This window comes from Vipera ursinii, assembly GCF_947247035.1.
Source record: "Vipera ursinii genome assembly, chromosome: 11".
Classification (NCBI taxonomy): Eukaryota; Metazoa; Chordata; class Lepidosauria; order Squamata; family Viperidae; genus Vipera; species Vipera ursinii.
This window is the reverse complement of record NC_139524.1, coordinates 3,965,514-3,983,882: the sequence shown is the minus strand read 5'-3', so window position 1 is coordinate 3,983,882 and position 18,369 is coordinate 3,965,514. Positions and strand designations below refer to the sequence as shown.

Here is an 18,369-nt window from a genome sequence, read left to right as displayed (position 1 = left end):
GAGATGTCAGGAAGAGAAATTGAACAAGAATATGCTACTGTGGTCTCAATTTGCTACACGTCTCTTGCCGTATCATTTCAAGGAATTGTAATGATTGAAATAAAATGGTTTTTATGAAGGTAAACTTTGCGGTAACATGCCCATGGCTCAGGTCTGAGGAATCGGGAGAAGAACCAGTTAAAACTTTGGTGTATGAACAAAAGCAGCAACAACTTTGTTCCTAATGACTCAGGAGTAACACTACCTATTATTACAATCTAGATGCTGCTCCATATCCAGAAAGTCTAAGCATATCAGATTTTAAAACAAGAAGTTTTTATAACCATTCAGTCCCATGTATCACTGATTGGAGATAGCAGGAGCTCATGTAAGAGCCTCGGTGGAGCAGTGGGCTAATGCCTCCTTAAGTAACACCAGCTGCCTGCAATTAGTGCAGGTTCGCGTCCCACCAGGCTCAAGGTTGACTCAGCCTTCCATCCTTCCCAGGTAGGTAAAATGAGGACCCAGATTGTTGGGGGCAATAAGCTGACTTTGTAATAATGCCGCTTGCGGGGGTGGGGTGTGAAAGCCCTAATAAGCAGGCATATACATAGAATGAAGGCTACTGCTAAGCTTGTAAGCTGCCCTGAGTCTTCGGAGAAGGGCGGGATATAAATGGAATTAAAATAAAAATAAAAATAAAAAAGTCCAAATGCCTGCAAAGTTATATTTTTACGGCTCTCTGAAAAGTTACTAAAGAAGGGTTGTTTCCCCCCCTCCCCCCATGTCTGGGGATAAGTTCTCCCAAAGTACTGGAGGCCACTACAGGATCCTACGCTTTCAGTCCATGCGGCAGGGTTTTCTGAGTAATTTGGGTGACAAAAACCTCTTGACTCAGTTTTGGTGTATTAATTATCATTTAATTTGCAAATGAAAAAATAGCTCAATTTTTTTAAAAAAATAATTAAGAAAATGATAGAAAACAAACATTGTTCACCACAAAATGGGTTGCCATGAAGGCAATAATAAGAGACAAATGTATAAATAAAATGCAGGATCAGAAAGAAATCTGCAAAAAATGATGCACATATCTTCAGAAACTAAGGATTGCTGTATAAAGTATCAAACTCTCTGTTAACACATGCAAGTAACTGGAAATGAAAAGGAAAAAAATTCACCATTTTAGAAATTGACAAAATATCAACCCAAATTTTAATACAAAAGTACTATAAATTTGACAATAAAACCTCAAGATTTTTGGTTAATGTTTTTAAATGAAAAAGCGTATTAGAATAGAATAGAATCTGGAAGGGACCTTGGAGGTCTTCTAGTCCAACCCCCTACTCAAGCAGGAGAATCTATACTATTTCAGACAAATGACTGTCCAGTCTCTTCTTAAAAACCTCCAGTGATGGTTAATTGTCCTCACTGTTAGGAACTTTCTCCTTAATTCCAGGTTGCTTCTCTCTCTGATCAATTTTCAACCATAGTTTCTTGTCCTTCCCTCAGATGCTTTGGTGAATAACTTGACCCCCCTCTTCTTTGTAGCAGCCCCTCAAATACTGGGACACTGCTATCATGTCTCCCCTGCTTCTTCTTTTCTTTAGACTAGCCAAACTCAAGTCCTGCAGCCGTTCTTCATATGTTTTAGTCTCCAGGCCTTGGATCATCTTAGTTGCGTATATGAAGCCGATAAAAGATATTAAAAGCCACACCATCACAAATACTAATAATATTAGTAAAAAGTACTTAATACTCAGACTCTCCATTTTCATATTAAGAAGCTGATATTTTAGAAAATATTAAAAATGAAAAGTCTCCAAGTCCTAATAGGCTAACAGATTCTACAAGACATTTAAAGGTATTGCTATACCAGAATTTTTCTTATTAAGCAAAATCCCAGCACAACCCAAAAATTAGCTTTATTTTTCTTTAATTCCTAATCAAGGTAAAGATCTGATAGAAGCATCTTCTTACAGACCTATCTCCCTCCTTAATCAATTAGAACAGAGCTGGAAGGGACCTTGGAGGTCTTCTAATCCAGCCCCCTGCTCAAGCAGGAGACCCTATACCAGGGGTAGGCAACCTTGGCTCTTTTATGACTCATGGACTTCAACTCCCAGAATTCCTGAGGCAGCATAGCTCAGTATAGACATAGCTGGCTCAGGAATTCTGGGAGTTGAAGTCCATGTGTCATAAAAGAGCCAAGGTTGCCTACCCCTGCCCTATACCATTTCAGATAGGTGGTTGTCCAATCTTTTCTTAAAAACCTCCAGGGATGAAGCACCTACAACTTCTGGTGGCAAGCTGTTCCACTGGTTAATTGTCCTCCCTGTTAGGAAATTTCTCCTTAATTCCAGGTTGCTTCTCTCTTTGATTAGCTTCCATTCTTGATTTGTCTTCTGGTGCCTTGGAAAATTGAGGCAGCCCCTCAAATACTGGAATACTGCTACCATGTCACTACTTTCTTTTCTCTAGACTGGCTCTGTATTATGAGTCATGGTGGCGCAGTGGTTCTGCAATAATGTCTGCCAGCTCCTTTAGAACTCTGGGATATAATCTATCAGGTCCCAGTTGTTTTCCCCTTTAGAATTTTTTTCCCTTTAGGATTTTTATCAATTGAATTTTTCTATGCTCACTCTGAGTTTGTTGAAATCAGCTATTTTAAAGTTTAAGACACTTAAAGAAAAGGTGGGATAGACAACATCACTACCAGTAGTGCCAACGAGTAGTCCTCAACGGCACTACGTCCGCATGGAGAGAAGTAAGTAGTGGGGTACCACAAGGTTCTGTCTTAGCCCCAGTACTCTTCAATATCTTCATCAATGACTTAAATGAGAGAATAGAAAGGGAACTCAACAAATTTGCAGATGACACCAAACTAGCAAGAGTAACCAACATCCCAGAAGACAAACACAGGATCCAATTCAAAGAAGAGCAACTAAGATGATCAGGGGCCTGGAGACTAAAACATACGAAGAACGGCTACGGGACTTGGGTTTGGCTAGTCTAAAGAAAAGAAGAAATAGGGGAGACATGATAGCAGTATTCCAGTATTTGAGGGGCTGCCACAAGGCAGAGGGGGGCCAGGTTGTTCACCAAAGCACCAGATGGAAGGACAAAAAACAATGGTTGGAAACTGACCAAAGAGAGAAGCAACCTGGAACGAAGGAGAAATCGTGGGTGCTCCATCACTGGAGATTTTTAAGAAGAGACTGGATATCCACCTGTCTGAGACGATATAGGTTATCCTATTCGAGCAGCGGGCTGGACTAGAAGACCTCCAAGGTCCCTTCCAGCGCTATTCTATTCTTATAGTAACTTTTGCAAATTCTCATATTAAAATGAATTAGAATGGAATTGGATGATTTTGCAGAACTATCAAGATTAATAATAAATTGTCAAAGTCACCATTCATGTTCTTCCATCCCTTTCCTAAACTACCCCTAGAGATAAACCGCATTTCAAACTTATCAATGAAAAGGACCCCAATGGAGAAGTTGCAGGCTGGAGGCAAGTGGTACAATGACAACGAGGGCACCACCTCTGCTGCACTCTGAGCCACTGGTTGTTTAGTCTGTACTTAACCTTTTGCAATTTTAATATGGTGTTATTTTTATATCTCTATTTTTACTATGTTGTAAGCTGCTCAGAATCACTTTGGACAGTGAAATGGGTGTCATAATAAATAAATAAATAAATAAATAAATAAATAAATAAATAAATAAGTAAATAAATAAGTAAGTAAATAAATAAATAAATAAATAAATAAATAAATAAATAATAAATAAAACAAGCAAGCAAGCAAGCAAGCAAATATTTCGTATATCTAGAAATCAATACCCCTTTCTCCCTGACACATACTGATCAAGTGTTTTTTTTTCATTTTAGATGAAGAGCTGATTATATGAGATTAGTAAATGGCCCAAATAATGCTAAATAATGCTAACGTGGATCTGCTATAATTACTTTATTGGATATTGACACGGCTGTTGATAAAACATATTAGGATCTTTTCTATTCTTTCAAACTCATATTTTCCTTAGCAAACATGTTAAACTGCTTAAGTGTTGCTAGGAAATAAAAGGCTGCCATTTCTTCAGCTGATCCGGTCTTTCATTAAAAAAACCCCTCTTTGCTTCTCTTGCTGTTCAGCCAGAACTGGCTTCCCTGCAGTTTTGAATAATTAATTGCAAGCCAGCCTTGGAGCAAGCAAACACTTGGCTTTCCTCTTCAAAGGAGATCCCATGGCTTCCTATGATTCCTCACCGGACCGCTTTCCAGGCTGCCCACTGGGAGGTCTAGGGACTCCGGGCTCTTATTCGGTTAACTCTTAGCAGGCCCTCCCGTATTGGGCATCCCAGCGAAAACCAAAATGAGGTGCTGTGACACACCCCTTCCCTCAGGAATGCCCTGGGCTTACAGCATGCCCAGCAGTGGCCAGAAGTACTTTGGGCATCTTGGGAACACAGCTTGGAGGATTCACAAAATGGCTGACCCAATCAAAGCAGCCAGGGAAGCAGCACAGAGTCCTCTGAAGGATTTCTCTCCCGGGCACCATCCCTAGCCCCCGGATATTCGCCCTCTACCAACTACGAAGTGAAGGGGGTCACTTTTTAGGTTGTGAACAAGGTCTTGCCAGAGTTTAGCTAACCATCTTTTTCAACAAAGATGATCGGGGGACTGGAGACTAAAACATAGAAGGAACGGTTGCTGGAATTGGGTATGTGTAGTTTAACGAAGAGAAAGACGAGGGGGGACATGATAGCAGTGTTCCAATATCTCAGGGGCTGCCACAAAGAAGAGGGAGTCAAGCTATTCTCCAAAGCGCCCGAAGGCAGGACAAGACGCAACGGATGGAAACTCACCAAGGAGAGAAGCAACCTAGAACTAAGGAGAAACTTCCTGACAGTTAGAACAATTAACCAGTGGAACAACCTGCCTCCAGAAGCTGTGAATGCTCCAACACTGGAAGTTTTTAAGAAGAGACTGGACAGCCATTTGTATGAAATGGTATAGGGTTTCCTGCCTGAGCAGGTGGGGTTGGATAATAATAATAATAATAATAATAATAATAATAATAATAATAATAATAATAATAATAATAATAATAATAATAATAATAATAAATTATTATTATTATTATTATTATTATTATTATTATTATTATTATTATTATTATTATTATTATTATTATTATTATTATTATTATTTCTAAGGAACCTCTTGGAAACCCAGAGGCATTCTTGGCCATAAAGTTGGTTCTGATGCTTTGCTTTGTACTGTGTGTGCGCTTTTTAAAAATGTTGTTCAAAATAATCCTTCAGCACAGGTAGAATGGGGCAGTAGGCCTCAGGCCCCTTGGGAATCCTAGATGTCTGCAGTGTCACAGAGGCTCTGTTTATCTCCCACACCCAAGAGAAGTCTGCTCTGCCACCTGAGGTTTGGGGAATTGTTGGCATTCCAAGGTAAACCAGACAGGAAACGCAACCAGATTGCCAGCTTAAGTCATCACACCCACGCCACAAAGTAAGGTGAGCCAACCAGGCTCCTGTTCTTTCTATCCCAACTGGAAAATCCAATCTAGAGGCTGCCTTACAAGCCAACAGACAGTTGTCTGCATCCCACCAACTAGGATGCATTGTCTCCATGAAGAATGTACGGATCCATAAAGAATGGATGGGTGGCTATGTAGTATAGTGTAAATCCTTGAAGAAAAAGAAAAAAAGTGAAAGGAACCTAAAGGAAAACACAGCAGCTGCAGGATGAGAAAATAGGTGCCCTGGATGGAAAAAAAATGGGCCTGAATGGGGAGAAATTCCACTTCAAGACCAGATGCTGAAAGGATTACAGGGATATTAGGTAAAAGGTGTCAGAACCCGACTTCCAGTTTTGCGCCCGTAGTGCATGGTCGTGTAAGAGCGGATCTCTGCTCTCCATGGCTAGTTTCATCCTGCCAGGGGGACCCTAGATGGGCCCGAAGTCGCCCCAAAGAGGTGACTGTAAAGGTGGGGAGCCCCGCTGATCATGGAGCAACAGTAATTGCTTCGTTTGATCCGGGGAAAATCCTCCAAACCCGACAGGAGAAAGGCTAGCCGTATGCCAGCATCTAACCCAAGCTACCTGCAGCCGAAGTCCAATAGCACAAACAACAACAACAACGGTGAACAGCGTGCTTGGAATTGGTGAGAGTATTTCATCTTCTCTCCCTTATTTTGCAACTAAGTCCCTGGGAAAGATCTCCAAAGCAAAAAAATCTCCAAAAATGAGGGGAGGGGACTACATTCCCATTCCCCCATAGACGGAAGTGGTGAATTAACCTTTAAGGAGGAAAGAAACATATTGAAATTAAATTTAAAATACTACAAACTGATCAAACTCAGAAACTAAAATAAACTGCTAAGATTATATTCTAAAGGAGCTTGATGAAATTACCGGTATATAAAAAAAGAAAAACTTCTTGTCTGAAAGAACTGAAAAACAAATATTTGCTGACATCTAGTGGACAATTAGAATATAGCACATTAAAGACAACGCCCACAAAAAAAAGGTGGCTAAATATACTGAACTGCAATTCTGACTTGGTTGGCAATTGACTCCTGAAAGAATTGTTATAAAATATTAATTTTAGCCCTGATGTTAAATGGCTATACAGCTTACTCTTTAAATGCTGTAGCAGGGAGAGGGAGAGGCAGACTTAAAGGGAGTGTCAGATCTGCCTGGCTCAGCTTGGGGGGGGAGCCTCTCAGGCATCCTGACAAAAAAAGAAGGGGAGGAAGGAGGAGGAAAGGGCAATAAAGCTTTGTGTGTACATGATAGGAAATCAGGAGGGTGGGGGGAAGACAGGTTAGAAGGACCACAGCAGCCGGATCCTGTTTGTACCAGCATCCCATGGCCAGGCACCCTGAGAAATATCCAGACTACCCCCCAAACGTCACCCTGCCAACAAAAGTGCATATAGTCAAGGCCATGGTTTTCCCAATTGCAATGTATGACTGTGAAAGTTGGACCATAAGAAAGGCTGAGAGCCAAAGAATTGAGGCCTTTGAACTATGGTGATGGAGAAGACTCCTGCAAGTCCCTTGGACTGCAAGGCGATCAAACCAGTCAGTCCTAGAGGAAATCAACCCTGACTGCTCTTTAGAAGGCCAGATCCTGAAGTTGAAACTCAAATACTTTGGCCACCTAATGAGAAGGAAGGACTCGCTGGAGAAGAGCCTCGTGCTGGGAAAGGTTGAGGGCAGGAGAAGAAGAAGAAGGGGACGACAGAGAAGGAGGTGGCTGGATGGAGCCACTGAAGCAGTAGGCGTGAGCCTAAATGGACTCCAGAAGATGGTAGAGGACAGGAAGGCCTGGAGGAACTTTGTCTGTGGGGTCGCAATGGGTCAGACACGACTTCGCAACTAACAACAATAACCCCCAAACATCTCAGAATTCTCAAAACATCTTGGATTGGCTGGAAACGAACTGGCCATGGAGGAGGAGGAGGAAAGGCCTGGGAGGCAAACCGATACCTTATTTTGCATCCAATGAAGCACGGTAGTTTCAGAGCTGGCTTGACTTTACCCAGTGGTGGGATTCAAATACCCGAATCACTGGTTCTCTGCATGGATTCCACTTCCGGAAGTCCATTCTGAGTCGGGGAGGCCTCCCAGTCCCAGAACGGCCCATCGGAAGTGCATGGACGCCACTTCCGGAAGTCTGTTCTGAGCCTCGGAAGCCTGGGGGAGACCTCCCAGGCTCAGAATGGACTTACAGAAGTAGCATCCATGCATTCCCGGCGATCCATTCTGGGCCTTGCGAAAAAGCGCTGGGACATCAGCCAGTTCGCCGAAGTCAACAAAAAATTAGCTACCAGTTCTACCGAACTGGTGCGAACCAGCTGAATCCCACCACTGACTTTACCACAACCATCACTCTTAGTAAAAGAACCCTTTGCTTTAAGCAAATGGAGTCGAAGGCTTTTCTTTCCTAAGGGATCGGATTGGGGCAGGTCTGACAGGGAACTTCGGTATATTGTTCATCACCAGCCTGAATATAACACCCCATATCTGAGTACTATGCCATGCCAGTAAAGATTCAATCAGGACCCTGTACTCTAATAACAGCCAATGTATATTTTCTACCTTTGAAAAGAAATCATGAGATCAGGAGCTTATGGAACAAATTGGAACGTTACTCCCATAATTTACTTAATGCATCAACTTATATTGATAGGGGGAGACTTAAATTCTAGGGTTGGCAGCGACAATGAAACTTGATACACACAATCTTCATGAACCTATTTTCGAATCTTACTTATTTCCACGTACAAGGAAATTGAAGCAAACTTCACAGGCTTTTGCCTAGCCCAGGGTTAGGCAACCTTGGCCCTTTTATGACTCGTGGACTTCAACTCCCAGAGTTGAAGTTCCCAGAGTTGAAGTCCACGAGTCATAAAAGAGCCAAGGTTGCCTACCCCTGGCCTAGCCCAAACAACTAATAGGCTAAATCTTTACATCTTGAATGAGTCCCTTAAATCAGACCATCCTGCAGAGCTTATGTATTGGAATGGGCCCAAGAGACCCACAAACTATAGACCACGGGCGTCAAACTGCCAGCCCGCGGGCCCAATGCATCCCGAGGAAACTGCGCCCACCCCATTGCCGGCAATGGGGAAAAAGCTCTGATACATTGCATGACGTCACGTGACATGTCTGCTATAGACTGTGTAATTGTATCTGGAAAGTTTTTACAGTTTTTACAGTTTCTTGACTCTTTTAAATTCCCCTCCGCCCAAGTCAATAGTGATCATTTTCCACTTATTCTATGATTACCCCTTAGTTGGACAGATCTCCACCGAATTAATGCATGAGTACAATGGTTATCCAACTATAGAGTAAAAAGGATCGCTCAACTAGATAATTCAATAGCTGAACAACTAGTTACTGCGTACTTTCAAGACATGCACTCTCTGTCAACTCTACAATGAACCCTGCTGCAGCCATTTTCCTTCTCATTCTAGGTTGCCACATAGAATGGAAGGAGGGGGCCTTGCCCAGGTGCTTCGCTAGTCAAAATAATCTTCTGTCCCGTGGGAACCAAGGTCATTTACTGCTCCCACAATCAGGGACTGGACGTTGTATAAGAAAGCCTGCTGAATGAATATATTGGGGAACGTAGTTGATTGCAGTTTTGTGGGTGGGACATTATACTTTGGAACTGGGTAATTTTTAGTTGGAAATTCAGACTTGGTTTCACTTTTGATTGTGCCAATACTTTGTAACTAATAAACATGTTCATTGAGCAATTTCCAAGCCTCGGATTTCTGCTTTATTTGTCTCTGACTGTCGAAACCATGACACTCTCCATACAACTGATTCATCTGATGACCTCCTAGAACTATATATATAATAACCTTGTACAGGAGCTTCAAAAACACTTCCTTTAAAATAACACAAAGCACCATAAGCAGCCAGCACAATCACCAGAACTATAGTTTGATGCAGACTACATAGAAATCAGGAAAAGATTAACAGCTAGCTATAAATTACACAAGGCAAATAATAGTAGCAGAAGAACTACTTGATCAGAAACGAGGCTACAAATATCTAATCAGGTGAAATAAAATAAGAGGCATGAAAGCATTATGGACTTGTCTTATTCATTCAGTTAAAACAAATTATTCTTCCCTTTTTTGGCACATCATTGCAGGATCTCCTGGCCATGCCAGCTGGATAAGTTTATATTTCCGGAAATATAGGAAATATAGGAAAATCGCTATAGACAGCTCAGTGACAAATAGATCTTTCTATACTGATATGGAGGAACTGCCTATTTGGCAACTGATAAAACCCAAGGAGGTTATGCACTTAATTTATAGTCTCAGATCAGGGAAGGCATTAGTTGAAAATGGTATTTATACCTGAGCTAATTAAAAATTATGCATCATGGTTATCCCCTATATTGTCATCACCTTTTACAGCAATTGATAAATCTGGTGTCATGGTTCCGATAGATCAGACCAGCAAAAAGAACTCCAAGGCAAAAAAGTTTCCTTAAAGAACATATTTATTTGGCTACATAATATCGGCACATTTAAAAGTGAAGCCAAGACTGAAACACTTCCCCCCAATGTTACTAAGTTACAAAGTGAAAGTTCCCTCCCCAGTAATATGTCATAAATCACATTCTCCAATTACCTCCTTGCGAGGGCTTTCTAATGAGAGTTACAGCCCGGCCAAAAAACCATTTACAATGACCTTGGTTCCCACGAAACAATTTATTGTTACAACTAAAATAAAACACTCATCCCCCCTCCCAATTCTGTGGCAACTGAAAACGAAGGGAAAATGGCTTCAGCTAATTTTGTTGCAAAGTTGACGTTCAGATACTCTAGAACAGGGCTTTTCAATCAGTGGTATGGGTACCACCTGTGGTACATTGGCACCAGGCAGGTGGCACGCGGCCATCCTAGAAAAGTGGTAGCGGGGAAGGGGAATGAGCTGAACCGGTGGCAGCAACGCACAAGCCTGAGTGAGACGGCTGGAGCTGCAGGGCTGTCAGGGCTGAGCAGAAGCGCCAGGATCAGCACTTCTTCGGGGCTGTCAGGGCTTAGTGGAAGTGCCAGGATCAGTGCCAGGCTCCAGCTGGAACTCGATGCCGATCTTGGCGCTTCTGCTGAGTCCAGAAGAAGCGCTGATCAGCTGGAATGTTGCAGCATTTCCAGAGTCTTGTGATTTACATTGAGATGCTTGGCAACTGATTCATATTTATGACGGTCACAGTGTCCCAGGGTCATGTGAAGTATCCAAAACCTGCTGCAACCACCCAGCAGACGGGGGAAATAAAAACCAAACACCCCCCCCACCCCACCCCCACTGCCAATCCTCAACAGAAATGCTCACAACAATGAAAACCTCAGCAGGAGGAAGAGTGCCGCCGGGCGGGCAGGCAGGTATCTTGCTCGGCTGTGGCTTGGGGGGCACTTTTTTCAGTGCCCTTGTAACTTTGAACAGTCACTAAGCGAAGTGTTGTAAGTCGAGGACTACCTGTACTTCATCACTTTTTTCCTTTTTTTTTTTGGTCATCAACTTTTTGACACCTTGCTAGGCGACTGAAGCTGAAGCAGCCTGAGCGAGAGATGGCTGGAGCTGCAGGGCTGTCAGGGCTCAGCCGAAGCACCAGATAAGCACTGAGCTCCAGCTGATCCTGGTGCTTCTGCTGAGCCCCACAGAAGCACCAATCAGCTGGAGCCTGGTGCTGATCCTGGGGCTTACAACAGTCACTAAGCAAACTGTTGTAAGTTTTACTACTTTTAGGATATAGCAATATCCCAAAATATCTGAGTACCACCAATCGCCTAGCAAGATGTCAAAAACTTGATGACTTCATACTTTATCACTTTTTTCCTTTTTGGGGGGGGGTCATCAAGTTTTTGACACCCTGCTAGGCGACTGGTGGTCCTCGGATATTGCCATATCCTAAAAGTGGTACAACGAGTGAAAAGGTTGAAAAGCCCTGACCTACATGACCTCGGATCAAATGCTTCAGATGCGTATAGGTTCTCCTGCTTGAGGGGCTGGACTAGAAAACCTGCAAGGTCCCTTCCAAGTCTACTCTATTCTCTCGGGACTCCTGGTGGAGACTGTAATGCTGCATCTAAAACCACAGGACTCCTGTGCATACAATCAAAGGGATGGATCTGGTAGGTAGACAACCTCTTTCTCATTATAAACAAAGAACAACTAGAGAAGGCTTGGCTGGGTGCCACTCAGAGTTTGTTAGAAAATGGGCAGCTATATAAATGTTTTAAATAAATAAATGCACACCAAAATTATCAACAATATCTTCAAAGGAATAAGATTCCCAAGCCAGACAAATCCCTCCTTCAAATTGTATCATTGCCAGGGACCCCCTACTTGCAAAATCACAAAAGAATTTTAAAAAATCCTCAACATTTCCCAGGGGGAAGCAAATACTCCCTCAGTCCACCACTACCGTGCCTTCAAACAATCAAAGACACAGCAACAGATGAGGATGAAATCATGGCCTCATTTGATATCTCAGACCTTTTCACATCCACAGATCCAGAATCCATGACATTTCATCTCATCGACCGCTGCTTAACACATACTTTCGATTCGAAGGACAAAGTTATCAAAAAATCAAATTGAGATCACCACTTTCAGGACTCAGAGCAGAGGTTATAATGCAACGTCTGGAATCAATAGCACTTTCACAAATTCAATCCAAAAAATATGGATCGGGTATGTACCATCACAACAAAAAAGGAACTATTAGAGAACACCCTCAAAGCCATCAACAACATCTTCAAAGGAATCTCACACACAAGGGAAGAAATAAACAACAACTCACTACCCTTCCTGGTTATCCTGATCAGCAGAGAGTACGAAGGCAAACTAAAAACACATGTAAAGTTTACCAAAAAGTCACCCATCCCAATCAAGTACTCCAGTACCAACTGCCCACAAGAGAAGCTGTGTAAGAACTTTATTTAGATGAACACAAACACTGCAGCAACCCTGAATAACAGAGAAAGGAAGCATATATTTTATTTCATTTTATTATTTTATTTTATTTTTAAAAAATTTGTTTGCTGCCCATCTCGCCGTGAGTTGACTTTGGCTTACAAGGTTAAAATATACAACATCTTCTCACAAAATAGATATACATGCAACTTCATCAAAAAGCGCCTCACCACTCAAGCCAATATAACACAACCAGCACAAGCTGTAAAAAGTAGAACACTGCCATACATCAAAAACTACCAACAGACTACTACAACCAGATGTCATCAACATAGCACACAAACCAATTAAAGCTCTCCAAAACATCCCAAGTGGTCAAAAAAAAAAACCCAACGAAAAAAAAAACCCAGCAGCCTCAGAGGTAAAGACAGGACTCATCTATTCTACAACATACAGTGTTGTAGATTGTTGGGGCCAGATTGTTGGGGGCAATTAAGCTGACTTTGTAATAATGCCACTTGGGGTGTGTTGTGAAAGCCCTAACAAGCAGGCATATACATAGAATGAAGGGTACTGCTAAGCTTGTAAGCCGCCCTGAGTCTTCGGAGAAGGGCGGGATATAAATGGAATTTAAAAAAAAAGAAAGACTGAGACAGCCGATACGTAGGACAAACTGGCAGAAGGTTGGCAGAACACATCCAGGAACACAACTAGCAGTTAGAAGACATAATGAAAAATCTTTAATTTCACAACCCATGGACCGGCTTAACCATAGTTTCAACTGGGAAACCGTGACCATCCTAGACCAAGCCAAGTCCAAAAACACTAGAGATTTCCTGGAAGCCTGACACTCTGTGTCAGAATCCACTTATATCACATTTCATAAATGTATGGGTAGAATATTGTGTTTATTCTGGGGATTCTGCCATCTCTCCGAGGGGGGGGGAGAGGATGGTTACTCAGATTGCAGTGGGCTGTGTTTCAAAGACCAGGGGGGCTTTTGATCTGGGGGGAACGGGGGGGGGGAGAGAGAGATCTGGGCTGCATCTCCATTTGCAACTGAGAGGAAGAAGACTCTTTGACAAGTCGGCCACCAATAAACAACACATAAACAACAGGTACATATTGTGCAAAAAGGGAACAAAAAGGCCACAACACTCCCTGCCAGCAATCAGCACCCAGATGAGCAGAGATTAACACCAAGGTTAATATCAGATCCTCAATCAAGACGTAAACAATACTGCAGTCAAGGAATTGCCAAACAAGTCGACCGTAAACAGCCCGACCAAGAACTTCTGAGAGCCAAAGCACCAACACTGGCAAGGCAAGCCACTGGAACATCAACTGAGAGCAAACCCCACTCCCTGCTAGCCTGGATGATGTTATCTAGTTTGGGTCATGAAACGTCTGCAAGAGAACAACCCAGAACACCAAGGATTCCACAGTTCGGTCTTGAGCTACATATATATACTTCCCCCCCCGTCATTTCCTTCTCTGCTATATTGTCTTTTCCGAGGTACCTTTGCTTTTAATGCGTTTAATTTCTTTGGTTTACCGTTCTTCTCGGCTTACTCCGAAAGGTAAGAATTGAAGCAAATGAATCAATCACATAGGAAAAAAATGAAGACAAGCATCTCAGCAGTGGGATTGTAAGCCGCCCTGAGTCTTCGGAGAAGGGCGGGATATAAATGGAATTAAAATAAATAAAATAAATAAATGTTATGCTCGGGCCTTTCTCCTCCGCTGCCCAGTTCCGCATCCTTCCCCTCCAGGACCAGACGGGGACCTGTAGCGCCCACCCACCGGCTCCGCCTCGCCCTCCCTGCCACAGCCCCGAGTCTGCCCCCCACCCGCAGGGAAGGGCAGCCCGCCCGCCTGCTTTCCGCCCCCCCCCGCCGTCTCACCTGGGTCGTTGTGGGAGTGGGGCACCACGAAGACCTGCAGCGGCCGCGCATCCCACTCGTGAGGCTCGTAGGTGATCTCGAAGCCCTGCTTCCACGCTCCGCCGTCCTGGTTGTCGTAGGGCAGCAGCGCCGACACCGCCAGCATCTGCGGGAAGAGGAGGTGGGAGGCGGTGGGCGCATCGGGTGGCTCCCCCTCCCACACACACACAGACACACGAGACACACACACACACACACGAGACACACACACACAGACACAGACACACGAGACACACACACACACAGACACACAGACACACACACAGACACACGAGACACACACACACACAGAGACACACACACACACAGAGACACACACACAGACACACACACAGACACACGAGACACACACACACAGAGAGACACACAGACACACAGACACACACACAGACACACGAGACACACACACACACAGAGACACACAGACACACACAGACACAGACACAGACACACGAGACACACACACACAGAGACACACACAGAGACACACACACAGACACACGAGACACACACACACACAGAGACACACAGAGACACACAGACACACACACACACACGAGACACACACACACAGAGAGACACACAGACACACACACACAGACACACACACAGACACACGAGACACACACACACACACACACGAGACACACACACACACAGAGACACACACACACACAGACACACACACAGACACACGAGACACACACACACACAGAGACACACACACACACAGAGACACACACACAGACACACACACAGACACACGAGACACACACACACACAGAGACACACAGACACACAGACACAGACACACACACAGACACACGAGACACACACACACAGAGAGACACACAGACACACACAGACACAGACACAGACACACGAGACACACACACACAGAGACACACACACAGACACACACACAGACACACGAGACACACACACACACAGAGACACACAGAGACACACAGACACACACACACACACACGAGACACACACACACACAGAGACACACAGACACACACACACAGACACACACACAGACACACGAGACACACACACACACACACACGAGACACACACACACACGAGACACACACACACAGACACAGACACACGAGACACACACACACACAGACACACAGACACACACACAGACACACGAGACACACACACACACAGAGACACACACACACACAGAGACACACACACAGACACACACACAGACACACGAGACACACACACACAGAGAGACACACAGACACACAGACACAGACACACACACAGACACACGAGACACACACACACAGAGAGACACACAGACACACACAGACACAGACACAGACACACGAGACACACACACACAGAGACACACACACAGACACACACACAGACACACGAGACACACACACACACAGAGACACACAGAGACACACAGACACACACACACACACACGAGACACACACACACAGAGAGACACACAGACACACACACACAGACACACACACAGACACACGACACACACACACACACACACACACGAGACACACACACACACACAGACACACACACACACAGACACACACAGACACACGAGACACACACACACACACAGAGACACAGAGACACAGACACACAGACACACACACACACAGACACACGAGACACACACACAGACACACACACAGACACACGAGACACACACACACACACACACGAGACACACACACACACAGAGACACAGACACACACACGAGACACACACACACACAGAGAGACACAGAGACACAGACACACAGACACACACACAGACACACAGACACACACACAGACACACGAGACACACACACACACACACACGAGACACACACACACACGAGACACACACACACAGACACAGACACACGAGACACACACACACACAGACACACAGACACACACACAGACACACGAGACACACACACACACAGAGACACACACACACACAGAGACACACACACAGACACACACACAGACACACGAGACACACACACACAGAGAGACACACAGACACACAGACACAGACACACACACAGACACACGAGACACACACACACAGAGAGACACACAGACACACACAGACACAGACACAGACACACGAGACACACACACACAGAGACACACACACAGACACACACACAGACACACGAGACACACACACACACAGAGACACACAGAGACACACAGACACACACACACACACACGAGACACACACACACAGAGAGACACACAGACACACACACACAGACACACACACAGACACACGAGACACACACACACACACACACGAGACACACACACACACACAGACACACACACACACAGACACACACAGACACACGAGACACACACACACACACAGAGACACAGAGACACAGACACACAGACACACACACACACAGACACACGAGACACACACACAGACACACACACAGACACACGAGACACACACACACACACACACGAGACACACACACACACAGAGACACAGACACACACACGAGACACACACACACACAGAGAGACACAGAGACACAGAGACACAGACACACACACAGACACACAGACACACACACAGACACACGAGACACACACTCACCTGCAGGTCGGGCTCGGGGCGGGCGGCGCGCGGGCCCGGCCGGCAGTCGCCGGGCGCCACGGAGAAGAAGCCGGGCCGTCCGTTGTTGGGCAGCGCCCAGGAGCCGTTGGGCAGCCGGACGGGCAGCGGCGCCGTCCGCCCCTCGTGCCCGGCCGTCAGCTCCAGCACCGAGTCCTTGATGCGGCCGATGATCTCGTGGTTCTCCTCCAGCAGCTGCTCCAGCTGCTCGATGCGGCTCTGCAGCGCCGAGATCTGGCTCTGCGCGGGGAGGGAGGGAGGGAGAGAGAGGTCAGCCTGGGGGACCCCCGTCGCCCCCCCCGACTCCCCCCCGCCCGGACTCACCCGCGGCAGGTGCCCGCCGGGCAGGGGCCGGGCCGGGTCGCGCTGCACGTGGTCCAGCATCAGGTAGAGCGAGAAGACGGCCACGCAGAAGGCCGCCGCCCCGCACACCGTCACCTGCTTCTTCAGCTTCATGGGCTGCGCTGCCGCCGGCTCTCGCCGCCCCGACCCAGCTCCTCCGCCGGCCGCCCGGCTCCCGCCGCCGCCGCTCCTGCCCGCGCCGCCTCGCCACTCGCGCCTCCGCCGCGGCCACAGCGGCCCCTGCCGGCCCGGGCGGCCCGACGGTCCCCGGCCCGCGCCGCCAGCCTCGCCCCCCGCCCTGGCTGGCTCCAGGCGGCGCCTCCCGGCCCGGCCCCGCCGCTGCTGCGGCTGCTCCTCCTGCTGCGAGGCCGGGCCCGGGCCCGGCGGAGGATCCGCGCCTGGAAGGCAGGCGGGGCGCCGCCTCGTTCCTCCAGCGTCCGCCGCCAGACGGGCCTGGGGCGTCCCCACGGGCAGGCTCCCCCGCTTGGCGCCCAGGGCCGCTCCGTCGCCCCCGGGCTGGCCTGCGGCTGGGGCCCCGCAAGGGTCGGAGGCCCAGCTGCCCAGATAAGGGCTCCGCTCCTGGCCATTCTTGCCAAAGGCCCGAAGCAGCCGCACTGAGTCCCCTCCCGGAGCCCCTTCCAGCCCTCCAGGGGCTCTGCGGGCTGTAAAGGGAGGCTCCGTTTAGCCCAGGGGTCGGCAACCTCGGCTCTTTTATGACTCGTGGACTTCAACTCCCAGAATTCCTGAGCTGGCTCAGGAATTCTGGGAGTTGAAGTCCACGAGTCATAAAAGAGCCGAGGTTGCCGACCCCTGGAACTTTAGCCCAAAGCGGTGACCTGGATGAGTTGTTGAAACTTATTGAAGCCCTAAAATTGGCTGAATAATGAGCAAAACTTTTGCCATCTGTATTCTTCCCACTGAACTGGCCTATTCAATAACCTCAAAGATGGGAGAGAGAGAAAGAGAGGTGAGCATG

The 18,369-nt window shown here is 46.2% G+C and overlaps 1 protein-coding gene across 2 annotated transcripts in view; it reads right to left on the bottom strand.

The window, feature by feature from the left end:
- MAN2A2 (mannosidase alpha class 2A member 2) overlaps nucleotides 1-17,595 on the bottom strand; it is a 30,875-nt gene extending 13,280 nt beyond the window's left edge. For both annotated transcript variants that reach the window (XM_083371624.1, XM_083371623.1), the window contains exons 1-3: nucleotides 17,376-17,595; nucleotides 17,034-17,291; nucleotides 14,354-14,498 (exon numbers count right to left, since the gene is read on the bottom strand). In XM_083371624.1, coding sequence (XP_083227750.1) covers nucleotides 14,354-14,498; nucleotides 17,034-17,291; nucleotides 17,376-17,507 — 535 coding nt within the window. In that variant the 5' untranslated portion in view covers nucleotides 17,508-17,595. The remainder of the gene's footprint in view (nucleotides 1-14,353; nucleotides 14,499-17,033; nucleotides 17,292-17,375) is intronic.
- Nucleotides 17,596-18,369: the final 774 nt, after the last annotated feature.